This window comes from Oncorhynchus tshawytscha, linkage group LG05, assembly GCF_018296145.1.
Source record: "Oncorhynchus tshawytscha isolate Ot180627B linkage group LG05, Otsh_v2.0, whole genome shotgun sequence".
Lineage (NCBI taxonomy): Eukaryota > Metazoa > Chordata > Actinopteri > Salmoniformes > Salmonidae > Oncorhynchus > Oncorhynchus tshawytscha.
The window spans coordinates 72,038,428-72,058,493 of record NC_056433.1 but is presented as its reverse complement, the minus strand read 5'-3'; the positions used below and the strand labels follow the sequence as shown (position 1 = coordinate 72,058,493).

At 41.9% G+C, this 20,066-nt stretch overlaps 1 protein-coding gene across 3 annotated transcripts in view; it reads right to left on the bottom strand.

Annotated features, from left to right (window-relative positions):
* LOC112251318 (desmoplakin) overlaps positions 1-20,066 on the bottom strand; it is a 41,642-nt gene that overhangs the window by 9,041 nt on the left and 12,535 nt on the right. For all 3 annotated transcript variants that reach the window (XM_024422243.2, XM_024422244.2, XM_024422245.2), the window contains exons 9-21: positions 19,831-20,052; positions 19,041-19,196; positions 17,403-17,557; positions 15,091-15,217; positions 14,685-14,871; positions 10,349-10,653; positions 10,039-10,217; positions 9,671-9,809; positions 8,244-8,437; positions 7,800-7,962; positions 7,627-7,710; positions 7,410-7,517; positions 7,001-7,099 (exon numbers count right to left, since the gene is read on the bottom strand). In XM_024422243.2, coding sequence (XP_024278011.1) covers positions 7,001-7,099; positions 7,410-7,517; positions 7,627-7,710; positions 7,800-7,962; positions 8,244-8,437; positions 9,671-9,809; positions 10,039-10,217; positions 10,349-10,653; positions 14,685-14,871; positions 15,091-15,217; positions 17,403-17,557; positions 19,041-19,196; positions 19,831-20,052 — 2,118 coding nt within the window. The remainder of the gene's footprint in view (positions 1-7,000; positions 7,100-7,409; positions 7,518-7,626; positions 7,711-7,799; positions 7,963-8,243; positions 8,438-9,670; positions 9,810-10,038; positions 10,218-10,348; positions 10,654-14,684; positions 14,872-15,090; positions 15,218-17,402; positions 17,558-19,040; positions 19,197-19,830; positions 20,053-20,066) is intronic.

Sequence of the window (20,066 nt, the reverse complement as noted above, 5' to 3'; positions counted from 1 at the left end):
CACCTGTCTATATCTGATCCCACAGTTGACAGTGCACATGTCAGAGCAAAAACCAAGCCATGAGGTCGAAGGAATTGTCCGTAGAGCTCAGAGACAGGATTGTGTTGAGGTACAGATCTGGGGAAGGGTACCAAAACAATGTCTGCAGCATTGAAGGTCCCCAAGAACACAGTGGCCTTCATCATTCTTAAATGGAAGAGGTTTGGAACCACCAAGACACTTCCTAGAGCTGGCCACCCGGCCAAACTGACAAATCGGGGGAGAAGAGCCTTGGTCAGGGAGGTGACTAAAAACCTGATGGTCACTCTGACAGAGCTCCAGAATTCCTCTGGAGATGGGATAAACTTCCAGAAGGACAACCATCTCTGCAGCACTCCATCAATCAGGCCTTTATGGTTACGTGTCCAGACGGAAGCCACTCTTCAGTAAAATGCACATGACAGCCCGCTTGGAGTTTGCCAGAAGGCACCTAAAGGACTCAAACCATGAGGAACAAGATTCTCTGGTCTCGTTGAAACCAAGATTTAAATATTTGGCTTGAATGCCAAGTGTCACGTCTGGAGGAAACCTGGCACCATCCCTACGGTGAAGCATGGTGGTGGCAGCATCATGCTGTGTGAATGTTTTCAGCGGTAGAGACTGAGAGACTAGTCAGGATCAAGGAAAAGATGAACAAAGCAAAGTAAAGAGATCATTGATGAAAACATGCTCAAGAGCATTCAGGACCTGAGACTGGGGCGAAGGTGCACTTTCTAACAGAACAATGACCCTAAGCACACAGCCAAAACAGCACAGAAGTGGCTTTGGGACAAGTCTCTGAATGTCCTTGAGTGGCCCAGCCAGAACCTGAACCCGATCTAACATCTCTGGAGACCCGAAAACAGCTGTGCAGTGACGCTCCCCATCCAACCTGACAGAGCTTGAGAGGATCTGTAGAGAAGAATGGGAGAAACTCCCCAAATACAGGTGTGCCAAGTTTGTAGCGTCATACCCAAGAAGACTCAAGGCTGTAATCACTGACAAAGGTGCTTCAACAAAGTACTGAGTAAAGGGTCTGAATACTTATGTAAATGTGATAAGAAAAATATAAATTAGCAAAAAAATTAAAACCTGTTTTTGTTTTGTCATTATGGAGTATTGTATGTGGATTGATGAGGGGGGACGATTTAATCCATTTTAGAACAAGGCTGTAAGGTAAGAAAATGTGGAAAAAGTCAAGGGGTCTGAATACTTTCCGAATGCACTGTAGTTATTAGGGCATTATAAAATCGGTGTTATTATTTGTCTAATTCCATTTTGTCCCAAATATACATTTTAGTCATTTATTAGACGCTCTTATCCAGAGCGACAAAGGAACAATTAAGGTTAAGTGCCTTGCTCAAGGGCACATTGACAGAGTTTTCACCTAGTTGGTTTGAGGATTCAAACCAGCAACCTTTTGGTTACTGGCCAAACGCTCTTATCCATGCCATCCATTATCTTGGTTTTGTTTTTCCAGGTTTAGGATTTTCTCCATTTTTTTCAGGTTTTCGCTCTAAATAACACTTTTTAAAATCTGAAAATAACAAAATTGGATGTTCTAAGTCTGAGGTCTGGGACAAATAAGAAATGTGTATTTTTTTTGTGTACTTTGGTGTTTCTATAAACTAGGGTATCAGTGAGGATTTCCTATACTGGACAACTTGTTACAGCTGTTGATAAGTTATTGATAATAACATGCCAATTTGTTTTCTCTCATTATATTAAGATATATGGGGGTATTTCATAGCTATATTCAAGAAAATATATGAGTTGATTTAAACCTTTATCATAGTTGGTGTCTTGACAGATTTGTCCAAAATCATGTGACATAAAACATTTACTTTTCTGTCCTTGCATTTACGACAGTGTAAGTTGTCGTTACAGTTGAAGTCGGAAGTTTAAATACACTTAGGCTGGAGTCATTAAAACTCGTTTTTCAACCACTCCACAAATTTCTTGTTAACAAACTATAGTTTTGGGAAGTCGGTTAGGACATCTACTTTATGCTTGACACAAGTAATTTTTCCAACAATTGTTTACAGACAGATTATTTCCCTTATCATTCACAACTCCAGTGGGTCAGAAGTTTACATGCACTAAGTTGACTGTGCCTTTAAACAGCTTGGAAAATTCCAGAAAACGATGTCATGGCTTTAGAAGCTTCTGATAGGCTAATTTACATGATTTGAGTCAATTGGAGGTGTACCTGTGGATGCATCTCAAGGCCTACCTTCAAACTCAGTGCCTCTTTGCTTGACATCGTGGGAAAAATCAATAAAAATCAGCCAAGACCTCAGAAAAAATATTGTAGATCTCCACAAGTCTGGTTCATCCTTGGGAGCAATTTCCAATTTTTTGAAGGTACCATGTTCATCTGTACAAACAATAGTACGAAAGTATAAACACCATGGGACCACGCAGCCGTCATACCGCTCAGGAAGGAGATGCGTTCTGTCTCCTAGAGATGAACGTACTTTGGTGCGAAAAGTGCAAATCAATCCCAGGACAACAGCAAAGGACCTTGTGAAGATGCTGGAGGAAACAGGTACAAAAGTATCTACAGTGGGGCAAAAAAGTATTTAGTCAGCCACCAATTGTGCAAGTTCTCCCACTTAAAAAGATGAGAGGCCTGTAATTTTCATCATAGGTACACTTCAACTATGACAGACAAAATGAGAAGAAAAAAAATCCAGAAAATGTCATTGTAGGATTTTTAAGAAATGTATTTGCAAATTATGGTGGAAAATAAGTATTTGGTCAATAACAAAAGTTTCTCAATACTTTGTTATATACCCTTTGTTGGCAATGACAGAGGTCAAACGTTCTGTAAGTCTTCACAAGGTTTTCACACACTGTTGCTGGTATTTTGGCCCATTCCTCCATGCAGATCTCCTCTAGAGCAGTGATGTTTTGGGGCTGTTGCTGGGCAACACGGACTTTCAAATCCCTCCAAAGATTTTCTATGGGGTTGAGATCTGGAGACTGGCTAGGCCACTCCAGGACCTTGAAATGCTTTTTACGAAGCCACTCCTTCGTTGCCCAGGCGGTGTGTTTGGCTGGGTCTTTCAGCATGACAATGATCCCACGTTTCATCTTCAATGCCATTGCTGATGGAAGGAGATTATCACTCAAAATCTCACGATACATGGTGGCCTCATTCATTCTTTCCTTTACACGGATCAGTCGTCCTGGTCCCTTTGCAGAAAAACAGCCCCAAATCATGATGTTTCCACCCACATGCTTCACAGTAGGTATGGTGTTCTTTGGATGCCACTCAGCATTCTTTGTCCTACAAACACGGCGAGTTGAGTTTTACCAAAAAGTTATATTTTGGTTTCATCTGACCATATGACATTCTCCCAATCTTCTTCTGGATCATCCAAATGCTCCCTAGCAAACTTCAGATGGGCCTGGACATGTACTGGCTTAAGCAGGGGGACACGTCTGGCACTCAGGATTTGAGTCCCTGGCGGCGTAGTGTGTTACTGATGGTAGGCTTTGTTACTTTGGTCCCAGCTCTCTGCAGGTCATTCACTAGGTCCCCCCGTGTGGTTCTGAGATTTTTGCTCACTGTTCTTGTGATCATTTTGACCCCACGGGGTGAGATCTTGCGTGGAGCCCCAGATCAAGGGAAATTATCAGTGGTCTTGTATGTCTTCCATTTCCTAATAACTGCTCCCACAGTTGATTTCTTCAAACCAAGCTGCTTACCTATTGCAGATTCAGTCTTCCCAGCCTGGTGCAGGTCTACAATTGTGTTTCTGGTGTCCTTTGACAGCTCTTTGCCATTGTGGAATTTGGAGTATGACTGTTTGAGGTTGTGGACAGGTGGCTTTTATACTGATAACAAGTTCAAACAGGTGCCATTAATACAGGTAACAAGTTACAGGTCTGTGAGAGCCAGAAATCCTGCTTGTTTGTAGGTGACCAAATACTTATTTTCCACCATAATTTGCAAATAAATTCATTAAAAATCCTACAAATGTGATTTTCTGGATTTTTTTCCTCATTTTGTCTGTCATAGTTGAAGTGTACCTATGATGAAAATTACAGGCCTCTCATCTTTATAAGTGGGAGAACTTGCAAAATTGGTGGCTGACTAAATACTTTTTTGCCCCACTGTATATCCACAGTAAAACGAGACCTATACCGACATAACCTGAAAGGCCGCTCCACAAGGAAGAAGCCACTGCTCCAAAACCGCCATAAAAAAGCTGGGCTACAGTTTGCAACTGCACATAATTTTTTTAAACCTTTATTTAACTAGGCAAGTCAGAACAAATTCTCATTTTCAATGACGGCCTAGGAACAGTGGGTTAACTGCCTTGTTCAGGGGCAGAACGACAGATTTTTACCTTGTCAGCTCGGGGATTCGATCTTGCAACCTTCCTGTTACTAGTCCTACGCTCTAACCACTAGGATACCTGCCACCCCAGCAAAGCACATGGGTACAAAGATCATACTTTTTGGAGAAATGTCCTCTGGTCTGATAAAACAAAAATAGAACTGTTTGGCCATAATGACCATCATTATATTTGGAGGGAATAGGGGGAGACTTGCAAGCCGAAAGACACCATCCCAACCGTGAAGCACGGTGGTGGCAGCATCATGTTATGGGAGTACTTTGCTGCAGGAGGGACTGGTGCACTTCACAAAATAGATGGCATCATGAAGAGGGAAAATTACGTGGATATATTGAAGCAACATCTCAAGACATCAGTCAGGAACTTAAAGCTTGGTCGCAAATGGGTCTTCCAAATGGACAATGACCCCAAGCATACTTCCAAAGTTGTGGCAAAATGGCTTAAGGACAACAAAGTCAAGGTATTGGAGTGACCATCACAAAGCCTGACCTGAATCCTATAGAAAATTTGTGGGCAGAACTGAAAAAGCGTATGCGAGCAAGGAGGCCTACAAACCTGACTGAGTTACACCAGCTCTGTCAGGAGGAATGGGCCAAAATTCACCCAACGTATTGTGGGAAGCTTGTGGAAGGCTACCTGAAATGTTTGACCCAAGTTAAACAATTTAAAGGCAATGCTACCAAATATGAATTGAATGTCTGTAAACTTCTGACCCACTGGGAATGTGATGAAAGAAATAAAATCACTCTAATATTATTTGGACATTTCACATTCTTAAAATAAAGTGGTGATCCTAACTGACCTAAAACAGGGAATTCTTATTAGGATTAAAATGTCAGGAATTGTGAAAAACTGAGTTTAAATGTATTTGGTTAAGGTGTATGTAGACTTCTGACTTCAGCTGTATACAATATGTGAAGCATTAATCAGCTCAATTAGACATTGAACTTGAACCTTGTAAGACAGTTAGAGCCAGGATTCTTATGTTTTTGTATAGAGATCTCAGAAATGCAGTGTAACTACATAACATTTTGTGTCCTTATGTTACAGGGTGAAAACAGTTTACAGGGTGAAAACAGTTGGGCTTCTAAAATAATGTATGCATTGCAAAATCAAATTCTTCCAACCGAAAGAGTTGCCTTACCTTGATACTTAACACCTAAATCAATGCTGTTATAAATGTGGTTCTTCAATAATTATGCATAATACTTGTTGGATGCACAGTTGGTGTCTGTTAAGTGACAAACAGCTGTTTTGAAAGTGCAGGCAGGTGCTGGAAAAAAAGTGTTTGAATATTTTGTTGTCTCATTTGTTATGCCAGGGAAGACAGTTGTGCCTGGATCCACGTTGGATCTAATATCCCCAGTGAATAGATGTTGACCATCTGTTGTGGTCTGTTTGATTTACAGCAGGGTCTCCTTTGATTTAACAGAGAAAGCATTAAGGTATTGAGTTCATGTTTTCATATGTTTTTGTGCCCCTGAGTTTACTGTGCACAATTGTGTAGGATAGACTATTGTGCAACACCAAAAGCTATTCCTATTAAGTATTCTGGATATAATGACAACAAATTACATAGCCTAGTGGGCTTATTCACAATCTGGTCATGAAATAACATGACAAATGCATTTTGACCTGCAATTGTAAACAATACAAGAGGCTTGAAGTAGCCTACTTGAACTTGAATTTAGAGTTCAGAAATTCAAGTACTAGAATAGGATTACCTTGAAAAACTGACATTTCCTCAATTTGGTGCTTGAAAAGTTATTGTAATTATTGTAGCCAATTTATAAATTCTTCTGCTCCCTTATAATTATCTGTAATTTTATTTTTTGATTGGTTTTTAAGAGATGTGGCCACTTTTGTTCCCGACACTTCAATTGAAGGGTGTTGCAGTAACTCCGCTGAGGTAAAACCACGTGTGGTTATTATGAGGACAACAACATCTAATGTTGGCTTCAACTTGGCTTTCCATTTTGGTCACTTTCTCATGATAAAAACAGCAATGGTGAGATTAATGCTACCGCTATTCATGGTTTTATTATGTGTGCCTGCGTCGGCCACATAGTCTACAGAAAAACTGCCATGCATCCAATCTATTTAGTCAGGTGATGTCCACATTCTCACATATTATAGAATGTCATAATAATTTCAACTTCAATTCATTAGCAAGGCCTAAAAAAGTCATTATTCTTGAAGTGGTAATGGCCTTCTTTTACATTTTTGACACTTTCTGCATGTTTTTGGGTGGGGGAGGTATACTTGGGTAAATTAATTAATCTTTGGAACTGTTTGGGCTAAAAACGATCCGTTTTCAATCATTACAACATTATTATTACATGCAGGTTGCACAGCAAAATATTAAGGAGCATATGCAACCAAAATAGTATCATTTTAGATGCCTTAGTACAGAACTAATATTTTAGATTTAATATAATAATAATAATAATGCAATGTTAGATTTACCAGTTATAAGACTGAATAAGATTTCCAATGTATTCATTAAAACATGGAAAATAAATGAAATTATAATGCAGAAGGTCTAAAAGCTCATCGTTGTAAAAACAGCTGAACAGATTGATTCCACAGGCAGTCAGTGTGGTCCCTCTCAGTACCTTGAGCTCTTCCATGTTCTTGTGTAGTTCTCCCAGGTATTTGTAGTAGTCACCAGACAGAGTGAGCAGCTCGATGTAGCGGGTCTGCAGTAGAGTAGCCTGGGAGAGGGCATACAGCACACAGTTAATAACGGAAACATACAAACTACTCGGTAACACAAAGTCACCTAAACACACAATCAACTCAGTGGTAACATTGTTAACATACTGGGCACCGAATACACCGGACTAGGGGCGCAGGTCTACCTGTTTACTGCGTTTCTAACCCGGGGTAAAGCAGAGTTTGTATGTATGAGGCTAGATTCACCTTGACACTGAAGGCACTCAGTAACAGATGTACATGTAGTGTATGCACCTGTATAAGTAAACAGTATATGTTTGAGTGACTTGGTGGAGCTATGATTGTTACCTCCTCTGTGAGCTGAGTAGAAGGAGACTGTGTCATGGTCCTCTTCATAGGGATGTTCAGTAGAGTCTCTAGACCAGCACTGTATGAAGCCAACTCCAGCTCATAATCCTGAAAACAAATATATCTTAAATTCACAGGAATAGAATGCAGGAAAAGCAGTACATTAGTATACTATGACGGGTATAGTGATACATGGGCCGGATGTGAAAGCCCTTACCTTGATGGAGTTCACACAGGCGTCAGTGTCTCTCAGAACACTCTCAACACTCTCTCTCTTCACCTTGATCTCAGAGTTCAGAGCCTAGACAAACACACAAAAACCTCCATATGTTGATTATATTGCCCTGAACAATTATACTGACTGACTGACCGAACGACTGACCGACTGACCTTCTGCTGGTTGAGGTGTTCATCCAGGGCTGTGATGCTGTCTATCTTGGTGGCCTGCAGGGCGTCCTGTTTCTGACGCGTAGTACCGATCCACTCACTGAGGACTGAGCTAGTGGTGGTGTACTGCTGGAGTTGCCCCTGGTACCCCTCTAGGTCCCTCAGTCTGAGAGAGAAAAAGCAAGAGATACAGGTAAAAAAATATTTTGGGGTATATATATATAAAAAAGAAAAAAATGGTCATCAATAGTAAATGTTTGAAGTCATCACAAAGTAAAGGAAGGAGGTACAGCACATCACAAGTTGGATAGGTATGGAGAACAGGACTCTATATACAGAAGTCAGAGGGACAACAAAACAGATACAGCTAGAGACAGAGGTAAATGTCTGAGTGAGATATGGAACCAAAAAGGTGTGCATAGATAAGATATAGAGAGGTCTGTATACCTGAAGTCTATCTGGCTCTGGAGGCGTCTCCAGCGGTCAGACAACTGGGTGACTTGTTCACTGTATCTGGACAGGTCCACGTCACACCTGTGGAAGGCTCCGCCCACCTGGCCGTTCCAGTGGACTGCCTTCCCGAGCTCTGTCTCCATGGAGACCAGGACGTCCCTCTTCCCCTCCAGCTCGGCCCTCATACTCTACATATACACACAACAGAACATCTGAGATTTGAATCACAAAGCTAACTGGCCTTTACAGAGTACATACCGGGAATAGTAATAATCACAAAGCTAACTGGCCTTTACAGAGTACATACCGGGAATAGTAATAATCACAAAGCTAACTGGCCTTTACAGAGTACATACCGGGAATAGTAATGATCACAAAGCTAACTGGCCTTTACAGAGTACATACCGGGAATAGTAATAATCACAAAGCTAACTGGCCTTTACAGAGTACATACCTGGAATGTAATAATCACAAAGCTAACTGGCCTTTACAGAGTACATACCGGGAATAGTAATAATCACAAAGCTAACTGGCCTTTACAGAGTACATACCGGGAATAGTAATAATCACAAAGCTAACTGGCCTTTACAGAGTACATACCGGGAATAGTAATGATCACAAAGCTAACTGGCCTTTACAGAGTACATACCTGGAATAGTAATAATCACAAATCTAACTGGCCTTTACAGAGTACATACCTGGAATAGTAATAATCACAAAGCTAACTGGCCTTTACAGAGTACATACTGGCCTTTACAGAGTACGGGAATAGTAATAATCACAAAGCTAACTGGCCTTTACAGAGTACATACCGGGAATAGTAATGATCACAAAGCTAACTGGCCTTTACAGAGTACATACCGGGAATAGTAATAATCACAAAGCTAACTGGCCTTTACAGAGTACATACCGGGAATAGTAATAATCACAAAGCTAACTGGCCTTTACAGAGTACATACCGGGAATAGTAATAATCACAAAGCTAACTGGCCTTTACAGAGTACATACCGGGAATAGTAATAATCACAAAGCTAACTGGCCTTTACAGAGTACATACTGGGAATAGTAATAATCACAAAGCTTACTGGCCTTTACAGAGTACATACTGGGAATAGTAATAATCACAAAGCTTACTGGCCTTTACAGAGTACATACTGGGAATAGTAATAATCACAAAGCTTACTGGCCTTTACAGAGTACATACCGGGAATAGTAATAATCACAACGCTAACTGGCCTTTACAGAGTACATACCGGGAATAGTAATAATCACAAAACTTACTGACTTCAAAGCATTTACACACAACGGAACATTTAGCCTAGGAACACCACACACAGCTAAATGACCGACTTAATCATTGCTGTGACAGTCACTCCCATTCCCAATGTTTTGGGGCTTGTGTTTCAAACTGTAACTGTTACCTTCAGAGTGGATCTGTAGTCCTCCACCTCTGCAGGATCCAGGGATGTGGTCTCCTTCTCTGTCAGTCTGGCCTCATGGACCTTAATGATGTCCTCAGCTCTGGACTCACTCTCTAGGAGGGCCCTTAGAGCCCGCAACCTTGGAGTGGGAAAGGGCGGGAAGAACGAGAAGAGAAAGAAGGGGAAAGAGATGCAAAGAATGAGAGAGAGTGAGAGAGAGAGAATTCATCAGAACAAATTAGTTCAATTTGAGCAATGAGTGTTGAGTGTGTGTGTGGATGAGTTTGTCTGTGTATGGAGTAGTTATATGGGTATTCTGCAGAGAACCCTTTCAGGCTGTGTATATGTTCATACAGCATAATGTTTACCTCTGTAGGTAGGCGGTGGAGCACCCGTCCAGACTGCCCAGTCTCTCGTTGATGAGGCTGAGTTGGCTGCGTAAGAACGTGGCCTTGTCAGAGTCAGTCATACCCTCTAGTTCCTGCAGAACATGCTCATTCAGACGCTGGTACTCCTCACGGATAGAGTTCACATCCCTCTGTACAGACTGGGGAAAAAACACACATTTAGTCACATGCACAAACCTAACCCTACATACACAGTAGTACTCCTAGGATGTACAGTATATTGTATCCGTGTGTGCGTGCGTTCATGTGTGGCGTCCATGTGTGTATGTACCTCTAGTTGGCTAATCCTCAGGCCACAGTCGTGCGCTCCGTCCTCTCCCAGACAGATATGGATGTGCTGGGTAAGCCCCGCCTCCGCCTCCTCCAGGCGCTGTCTGAGCGTGTGCAGCTCCGTCAGGCTGTGTGACGTCACCACCACTTTCTTCTTCACCTTCTTAACCACCCCCTTTTTCACATCCTGTTGCTTAACCTCCACTATCTTGGTCTCCTCTATCTTCTTTGCCTCTTGATTGACCACCAGTATCCTGGCCTCCTCCTCTGCCTTGATCCTCCCTTCGTTGGCAGTCTGTTGTGCAGCTAAGGACAGAGATATAGAGAGTTAGAGGTCATATGCTGTATGGTAAAGGTACAACTTAGATTAATGACATACAACCAGAGTACATAGGTGAGCAGAGACAGCAGAATAGAGGAGCACACTGTGCCCTACAATGAGAGAGATGCTCTACTCACTGTAATGGACTTGAAACGGTATCTCTACTATATAGAGTTGAAGTCGGAAGTTTAAATGTATTTGGCTAAGGTGTATGTAAACTCAGTTTTTCACCATTCTTGACATTTAATCCTAGTAAAAATTCACTGTCTTAGGATCACCACTTTATTTTAAGAATTTGAAATGTCAGAATAATAGTAGAGAGAAATATTTATTTCAGCTTTTATTCCTTTCATCACATTCCCAGTGGGTCAGAGGTTTACATACACTCAATTAGTATTTGATAGCATTGCCTTTAAAATATTTAACTTGGGTCAAACATTTCAGGTAGCCTTCCACAAGCTTCCCACAGTAAGTTGGGTGAATTTTGGCCCATTCCTCTTGACAAAGATGGTGTAACTGAGTCAGGTTTGTAGGCCTCCTTTTTCGCAAACGCTTTTTCAGTTCTGCCCACACATTTTCTATAGGATTGAGGTCAGGGCTTTGTGATGGCCACTCCAATACCTTGACTTTGTTGTCCTAAAGCCATTGTGCCACAACTTTGGAAGTGTGCTTGGGGTCAATGTCCATTTGGAAGAGACATTGTGACCAAGCTTTAACTTCCTGACTGATGTCTTGAGATGTTGCTTCAATCTATCCACATAATTTACCACCCTCATGATGCCATCTATTTTGTGAAGTGCACCAGTCCCTCCTGCAGCAAAGCACCCCCACAACATGGTGCTGCCACCCCCGTGCTTCACGGTTGGGATGGTGTTCTTCGGCTTGCAAGCCTCCCCCTTTTTCCCCAAACATAACGATGGTCATTATGGCCAAACAGTTCTATTTTTGTTTTATCAGACCAGAGGACATTTCTCCAAAAAGTACGATCTTTGGCCCCATGTGCAGTTTCAGACCATAGTCTGGCTTTTTTTAATGGCCGTTTTATGTCAGTTTGATTCTTCCTTGCTGAGCGGCCTTTCAGGTTATGTCGATATAGGACTTGTTTTACTGTGGATATAGATACTTGTGTACCGTTTCCTCCAACATCTTCACAAGGTCCTTTGCTGTTGTTCTGGGATTGATTTGCACTTTTCGCGCCAAAGTAGATTAATCACCAGGAGACAGAACGCGTCTCCTTCCTGAGCGATATTACGGCTGCGTGGTGGCATGGTGTTTATACTTGCCTACTATTGTTTGTACAGATGAACGTGGTACCTTCAGGCATTTGAAAATTGCTCCCAAGGATAAACCAGACTTGTGGAGGTCTACAATTGTTTTTCTGAAGTCTTGGCTGATTTCTTTTGATTTCCCCATGATGTCAAGCAAAGAGGCACTGAGATTGAAGGTAGACCTTGAAATACATCCATAGGTACACCTCCAATAGGCTAATTGACCTCATTTGAGTCAATCAGAAGCTTCTAAAGCCATGACATAATTCTCTGGATATTTCCAAGCCGTTTAAAGGCACAGTCAACTTAGTGTATGTAAACTTCTGACCCACTGGAATTGTGATACAGTGAATTATAAGTGAAATAATCTGTCTGTAAACAATTGTTGAAAAAATTACTTGTGTCATGCACAAAGTAGATGTCCTAACCGACTTGCCAAAACTATAGTTCATAACAAGAAATTTGTGGAGTGGTTGAAAAACAAGTTAAATGACTCCAACCTAAGTGTTTGTAAACTTCCGACTTCAACTGTATCTACACTATCGCTATACTGTCTCTCTACTATATATCTATCACTCTACTGTATCTACTATATCTCTACTCTATATCTACAGTATATATATTCACTGTAATGGACCTGATACTGATCTACTCTCACTGTCTCTACTATATATACACACTATCGCTCTACTGTATATATTCTATCGCTCTACAGTATACCTACTATGTCTACTATATACATCTACTGTATCTACTATATCTGTACTCTCTACTATATCTACTGTCTCTCTACTCACTAATGGACCTGATACTGTATATCTACTATATCTCTATTCACTGTAATGTGCCTGATACTGCATCTCTTCACTGTAATGTACCTGATACTGCATCTCTACTGCATCTCTATTCACTGTAATGTACCTGATACTGTATATCTACTGCATCTCTATTCACTGTAATGTACCTGATACTGTATATCTACTATCTCACTTCTGTATCTCTATTCACTGTAATGTACCTGATACTGTATATCTATTATATCTCTATTCACTGTAATGTACCTGATACTGTATATCTACTATGTCACTACTGTATCTCTGTTCACTGTAATGTGCCCGATACTGTACATCTACTGTATCTCTATTCACTGTAATGGACCTGATACTGTATACCTACTATCTCACTACTGTATCTCTATTCACTGTAATGGATCTGACACTGTATCTCTATTCACTGTAATGGATCTGATACAGTAGTGAGATAGTAGATATACAGTATCAGATCCATTACAGTGAATAGAGATGCAGTAGATATACAGTATCAGGTCCATTACAGTGAATAGAGATGCAGTAGATATACAGTATCAGGTCCATTACAGTGAATAGAGATGCAGTAGATATACAGTATCAGATCCATTACAGTGAATAGAGATACAGTAGTGACATAGTAGATATACAGTATCAGGTACATTACAGTGAATAGAGATATAGTAGATATACAGTATCAGGTCCATTACAGTGAAGAGAGATACAGTAGTGACATAGTAGATATACAGTATCAGGTACATTACAGTGAATAGAGATACAGTAGATATACAGTATCAGGTCCATTACAGTGAAGAGAGATACAGTAGTGACATAGTAGATATACAGTATCAGGTACATTACAGTGAATAGAGATACAGTAGTGACATAGTAGATATACAGTATCAGGTCCATTACAGTGAATAGAGATGCAGTAGATATACAGTATCAGGTCCATTACAGTGAAGAGAGATACAGTAGTGACATAGTAGATATACAGTATCAGGTACATTACAGTGAATAGAGATACAGTAGCGAGATAGTAGATATACAGTATCTCTATTCACTGTAATGGATCTGATACTGTATATCTACTATCTCTATTCACTGTGTTACGGATACAGTTATCCTGTGTGTGTGTGTTTCTTTTCTCTCCTTCTCCCCTCACAGGTGAAAATCATCACTCCCCAATCAGTCAACAATCAATCATCAATCAGAAGACACACCTCCTCCTGTTTCCTACCCTATCACAGTTCCTCCCCCATCAGTTGTTTGCTCTAGAGCTCAATCTCTCTGTAAATGCCATGTCTGTAGGTCTCTGTGTTTCACTCTCGCCTTGTGTCTTAACCTCTCTTTTGTTTGAGCACCTCCATAGCACTTTGTCATCACCTGTGAGTATTGTTTTTGGTTATGGTGTTTGTTGCTGGTGGGAAAAGGGGGAAACCAAGACAAGTTGCCCATGGGCATACACTACCCGTAGGTGAACTTTGTTAAATACACTAGTTAGAACTGGGCGGACCACCCACTGTATTTTTGGTTAGTTAGTTAGCTGTTGTTAAAGTAGGCTAGTCTAGCTTAGGGGTGTTTTTGTATATTTATTTATCTTTCCTTGGGTCCAGCTCAGCCCCTTTTCCTGCTCCCCCCATTACCGTGTGTTTATAAATAAACCTGGAGTTTGACAGTAGATTTCTGTTGTCGTGGTTATTTCGTTCACACTTTTACTTTGTCACAATAATAATTTGCATGAGTTATGTTACGGGTCTCATTACCATCCCCCCTAGACTGTCGGGCCAAAAGGGATTCGTAACACACTGTAATGGATCTGATACTGTATATCTACTATCTCGCTACTGTATATCTACTCACTCAGCAGGTAGTCGGACCACCAGTTGGTCGTAGTAGGCCTGGGGTCCAGTGTACTGACTCTACTGTATATCTACTCACTGTAAGCAGGTAGCTGGACCACCAGTTGGTCGTAGTGAGCCTGGGCTCCAGTGTACTGGCTCTCGATGTTCCTCTTGTCGTCGTCCTTGAACATCTCAGAGCCATGGCAACAGTGTATGAAGTCTGAGTAGTGGGTCTCCAGACCCTTCAGGATGCTGCGGTATTCCTCAGGACGCATACGGGACAGCTGAGAGGACACACACATATTAAGAAAAATTCAGACATTGTTTTTGTGTCCTCGTTTTAGTGAATGTAGTTATGTAGTCAGGTCATTTGTAATCTTAGTAATAATGGACTCAGCTGCACCATAAAGTCAAACTGACATTTGAGTCAGTCGTGGCCCTTGTACGTGAAACTGTAGCAACAGTGATGACGTGATATGGTTACGATGGCGATAGGTTCTTACCATGGTGATGGTGAGAGAGTTGATGCGTGTGATGTCCTGGACACAGTACTGCCAGGAGATGAGACTTTTGATGTTGATGTAGAGCTGGTTCCACACAGACAGGATGGCCTCGTAGTACTGTTCATTCCTGATGGACCACACAACACGGACATGGATTTAGTCTGTATGCATGCGTGGGTGCATACATGCATAGCACATACACAGTACCAGTCAAAAGCTTGGACACACCCATTTAGGGTTTTTCTTTATTTTTACTATTTTCGACATTGACATATACTTATTTTCCACCATAATTTGCAAATAAATTCATTAAAAATCCTACAATGTGATTTTCTGGATTTTTTTTTTTCATTTTGTCTGTCATAGTTGAAGTGTACCTATGATGACAAATACAGGCCTCATCTTTTTAAGTGGGAGAACTTGCACAATTGGTGGCTGAATAAATACTTTTTTGCCCCACTGTATGTAAGAATGCTGTTCATTAACTACAGCTCAGCATTCTATAGTACCCTCCAAGCTCATCATCAAGCTGGGGACCGTGGACCTCAACCCCGCCCTGTGCAATTGGGTCCCTGACTTTCTGACGGGCAGCCCCAGGTGGTGAAGGTAGGAAACAACATCTCCACCTTGTTGACCCACAACACTGGGCCCCCACAAGGGTGCGTGCTCAGCCCCTTCCTGTACTCCCTGTTCACCCACGACTTCGTGACCATACACGCCTCCAACTCATTCATCAAGTTTGCAGACAACACAACAGTAGTGGGCTTGATTAGCAACAATGACGAGACAGCCTACAGGGAGGAGGTGAGGGCACTCGGAGTGTGGTGTCAGGAAAACAACCTCTCACTCAATGTCAGCAAAACAAAGGAGATTATCGTGGACTTCAGGAAACAGCAGAGGGAGCACCCCCCTATCCACATCGAAGGGACAGCAGTGGAGAAAGTGGAAAGTTTTAAGTTCCTCAGCATACACGTCAACGACAAAATGAAATGGTCCACCCACACAGACAGGGTGGTGAAGAAGGTGCAACAGCGCATAATTTAGACTAACTTTTACAGATCCACAATCGAGCGCATCCTGTCGGGCTGTATCACAGCCTAGTACGGCAACTGCTCTGCCCACAACCACAAGGCTCTCCAGAGGGTGGTGCGATCTGCACAACGCATCACCGGAGGCAAACTACCTGACACCTACAGCACCCGATGTCACAGGAAGGCAAAAAAGATCATCAAAGACAACAACCACCCGAGCCACTGTCTGTTCACACCACTACCATCCAGAAGGTGAGGTCAGTACAGGTGCATCAAAGCTGGGACCGAGAGACTGAAGAACAGCTTCTATCTCAAGGCCATCAGCCTGCTAAACAGCAATCACTAACTCAGAGAGGCTGCTGCCTACATGGAGACCCAATCACTGGCCACTTTAACAAATGGATCACTAGTCACTTTAAAAAATCCCACTTTAACAATGTTTACGTATCTTACATTACTCATATGTATACACGGTATTTTATACCATCTATTGCACTTGCCTATGCTGTTCGGCCATCGCTCATCCATATATTTATATGTACTGTGGCGTACTGCAGGTCAGCCACCAGGGGGAGACTCGTCGAGGCCTGGTGACAGACAGTGTGTACGTCACAAGGCATTGGCTCCATCTGTTGGACGTACCAGGTCTCGACGGGTTCTCCGGCCAGGACTAATTGGGGCTGATTGGGAGTTGGTGAGTAAACAATGGCTGATTGGGAGTTGGTGAGTAATCAAGGGCTGATTGCTCACCAGCTGTGCAAGGCCCATAAAGCTGCTAGAAGAACAGCACACAGGGAGAGGGGGGAAGAAAGGACTCCCATATAGTTGGGGATGGTTACAGAGGTAACAGGAGTGAGTGCAGTTTTGATCCCGACAGGATACAGCAAGACCCGGCGCCCAGAAGACGGTATCCCGGAGAGGGTCTCAGGGGGAGACCTATCCTATCTGATCTATTATTTAAATAAACACCCTTGAAATGGAGCTAATCCTACTCTGTCCGTGTCTGATCTGTGTAAACGTCTTGACCAAACCCCCTGGTCTGCCACAGTACATACATATTCTCATTTCCCCCTTTTAGATGTGTGTATTGGGGAATTGTTACATATTACTGCACTGTCGGAACCAGATGTACAAGCATTTTGCTACACTCGCATTAACATCTGCTAACCTTTTATGTGACAAATACAATTTCGATTTGAATGCATTTCAATTAAGAGGTGTGCCTTAAGTACATTTGTGGAATTTTTGACTGGTACTGTGTGTGTATGCGAGTGTTCTTACTTGTTGGCCAGGTTGATGCCCAGGGAATTGGGTGGTGGCACCAGCAGACAGACAGAAGGCACCAGCATGTCCAGTCCTCCTGGTCCCGTTACCTGCCACTTACTACGCTGGGAGTTGTCTTTTAGGATGCCCTCGTTGCCCTTCAGAATCACCTTCTGTGGAACACAATACAGAATGTGTATGAGAGAAGAGACCCTTATGTGACTTGAACAATTAAAATTGCCCTATTTCTACTTTCTTGCATAGCTAAAATATAATCCTTGATTAATTCTCAGCTAAGATCTTTCTGATAATTAAAATGTATTTTAAATGTACATCTGTCGGGTTTTAGACCATGTCATAGCACTATCTCTGCTGCAACCCTAGTTATAAATGCTGTGGTTAACTGTATGGATAAAAGGCAACATTGTGCTGCCCTCTTCATTGACCTTTCAAAGTCTTTCAATACTGTTGATCACTCACCTCTAATTCAGAGGCGTTCCTCAATTGGCCCAGACCAGGCTGCATGTAACTGGTTGAACAATGACTTGACAGATAAAACTATCTACTGATGGTGTTGAATCAGGTTTCCTGGATATTACGAAAGGTATCCCGCAGGGGCCGATTCTGGGTCCTGTACTTTTTACATTAACAATCTCGACTTGTCTGTAAAAAAATTGTAACCTGCACTTGTATGCCGATGATACTGTTGTGTATGCTATTGCCCCCACGGTTGACCAGGCTCTATCTGATGAAAGTCTGCATTCATTGTATTACAGAAACACTGTATTGACCTGAAATTACTATTGAATGCTGGTAAAACTTAAGTATAAGTCGTTCTCTAGCGCGCATAAAAGTGGAGCTGATGATTTAAACATGTATTTTGGATGGTGTGCATATTGATTGTGTCCCTGCTTAAAAAATATCTGGGCATCTTGACAGATGAAAAGCTGTCTTTTACAAAGCATAATGATGAGTTAGTTTTTAAAAAACGGGCTTCTTCTACAGAAATAGGTCCTGCCTCTCACTAAATAGTAGAAAGCAGATCATTCAGTCAACGTTTCTGTCGGTCCTAAACTATGGTGACATCGTCTATATGAACACAACTGCCACCTTATTAAAGTCGTTAGATGTAGTTTATCATAGCACACTTCTCTTTATTACGGGTGACAATTTTAGTAATCATCACTGCATTCTCTACCAGAAAGTTGGTTGGCCCTCTGATGTCTTGTAGGTTGATACATTATGTTTTCATTTATAAAGCCCTTTTACAAAAAGTCCCACTGTACCTAACATCATAACTAAACTTCAGACATACAAGTTACCACACCCAGTCTCAGGGATGGTTAACTCTGGGAATTCCTTTGGTCTCTACGGAGTTAACTAAAAGCGGATTTACCTTTCTTGCGCCTTATTTGTGGAACAATCTTAAATGTTCTTACATTTTATGTTTTGGTGCCTCTGGGCCAATTCAGTAGGCTGATTTAGGACCTTATTACTGACGAATGTGCTTGTTTTTAATGACCATGTTGTTCTTTCTGCTTGCATTTTGTATTTATATTGATGTGTGTATTTTCTGTAATTTATGTCATTCAGGGCTCATCTGTAAAAGACCTTGGTCTCAGTATGACTCCATGGTTAATTAAATAAGTCTCTGACCTGGTCCTGTTTGAAGTCACACAGGGCCTGTACCATAACAGGACTACTGCTCTTCTCTTCCTCAGGGTTACGTGGTCTCAGCCTCACAATGCTTTTGGACATGTTGACCAGGTGCTGCACCTGCCTCTTATTCTCCAAGATCCACTCTTTCTCCTTCTGTTGGACACACAGGTTAGGGGTCAGAGGTTAATATCCATTCCAGAGGACAAGGGGAGCAATTGAACTTTTGTATCTTCACAAATTACTGCCTATTCCCCATGTAGTGCAGTTTTTTTTAATTGGAGTGACTACAGTCAAACGTAGTGCACTATATTGGGAATTGGTTGTTTGAGATATAGTCTTGAACTGTCACGCACTGATCTGTTCCACCTGTCCTTGTCTCCATCCCCTCCAGGTGTCGCTTATTTTCCCTGGTGTATTTATCCCTGTGTTACCTGTCTCTCTGTGCCAGTTCGTCTTGTATGTTTTTCCAAGTCAACCAGTGTTTTTCCTGTTCTCCTGCTTTTTGCTATTCTCCTTTTTCTAGTCCTCCTGGTTTTGAACATTGCCTGTTTCTGGACTTTGTATCCGCCTGCCTGACTATTCTGCCTGCCTTGACCACGAGCCTGTCTGTAATTCCTGGACTCGGATCTGGTTTTGACCTTTTGCCTGTCCACGACCATTCTCTCTCCTACCCCTTTGGATGAATAAACATTGTAAGACTCAAAACCATCTGCCTCCTGTATCTGCATTTGGGTCTCGTCTTGTGCTTTGATGAACAGCATCTGTGGTGCTGATATACATGTCTTACCTCCAGGCCGTTGAGTAGTTCCAGCAGGTTTTCCAGAGGTGTGTTCCTATCGCTGGTGAACTTCCTACGGATGTTCTCATGCTCTTTCTGCAGCTTGCTGTACGTCTCATTGGCCTCCTTGAAGAACTGGCTGTATGCAGCATTCTCCTTCAGGTGGACATGAATACACTTGGTGATCTGGAGGAGCCAGCTCCACTGGGTCTGCAGAGTGTCCATGTAGGCCTGGAAGAAATAAA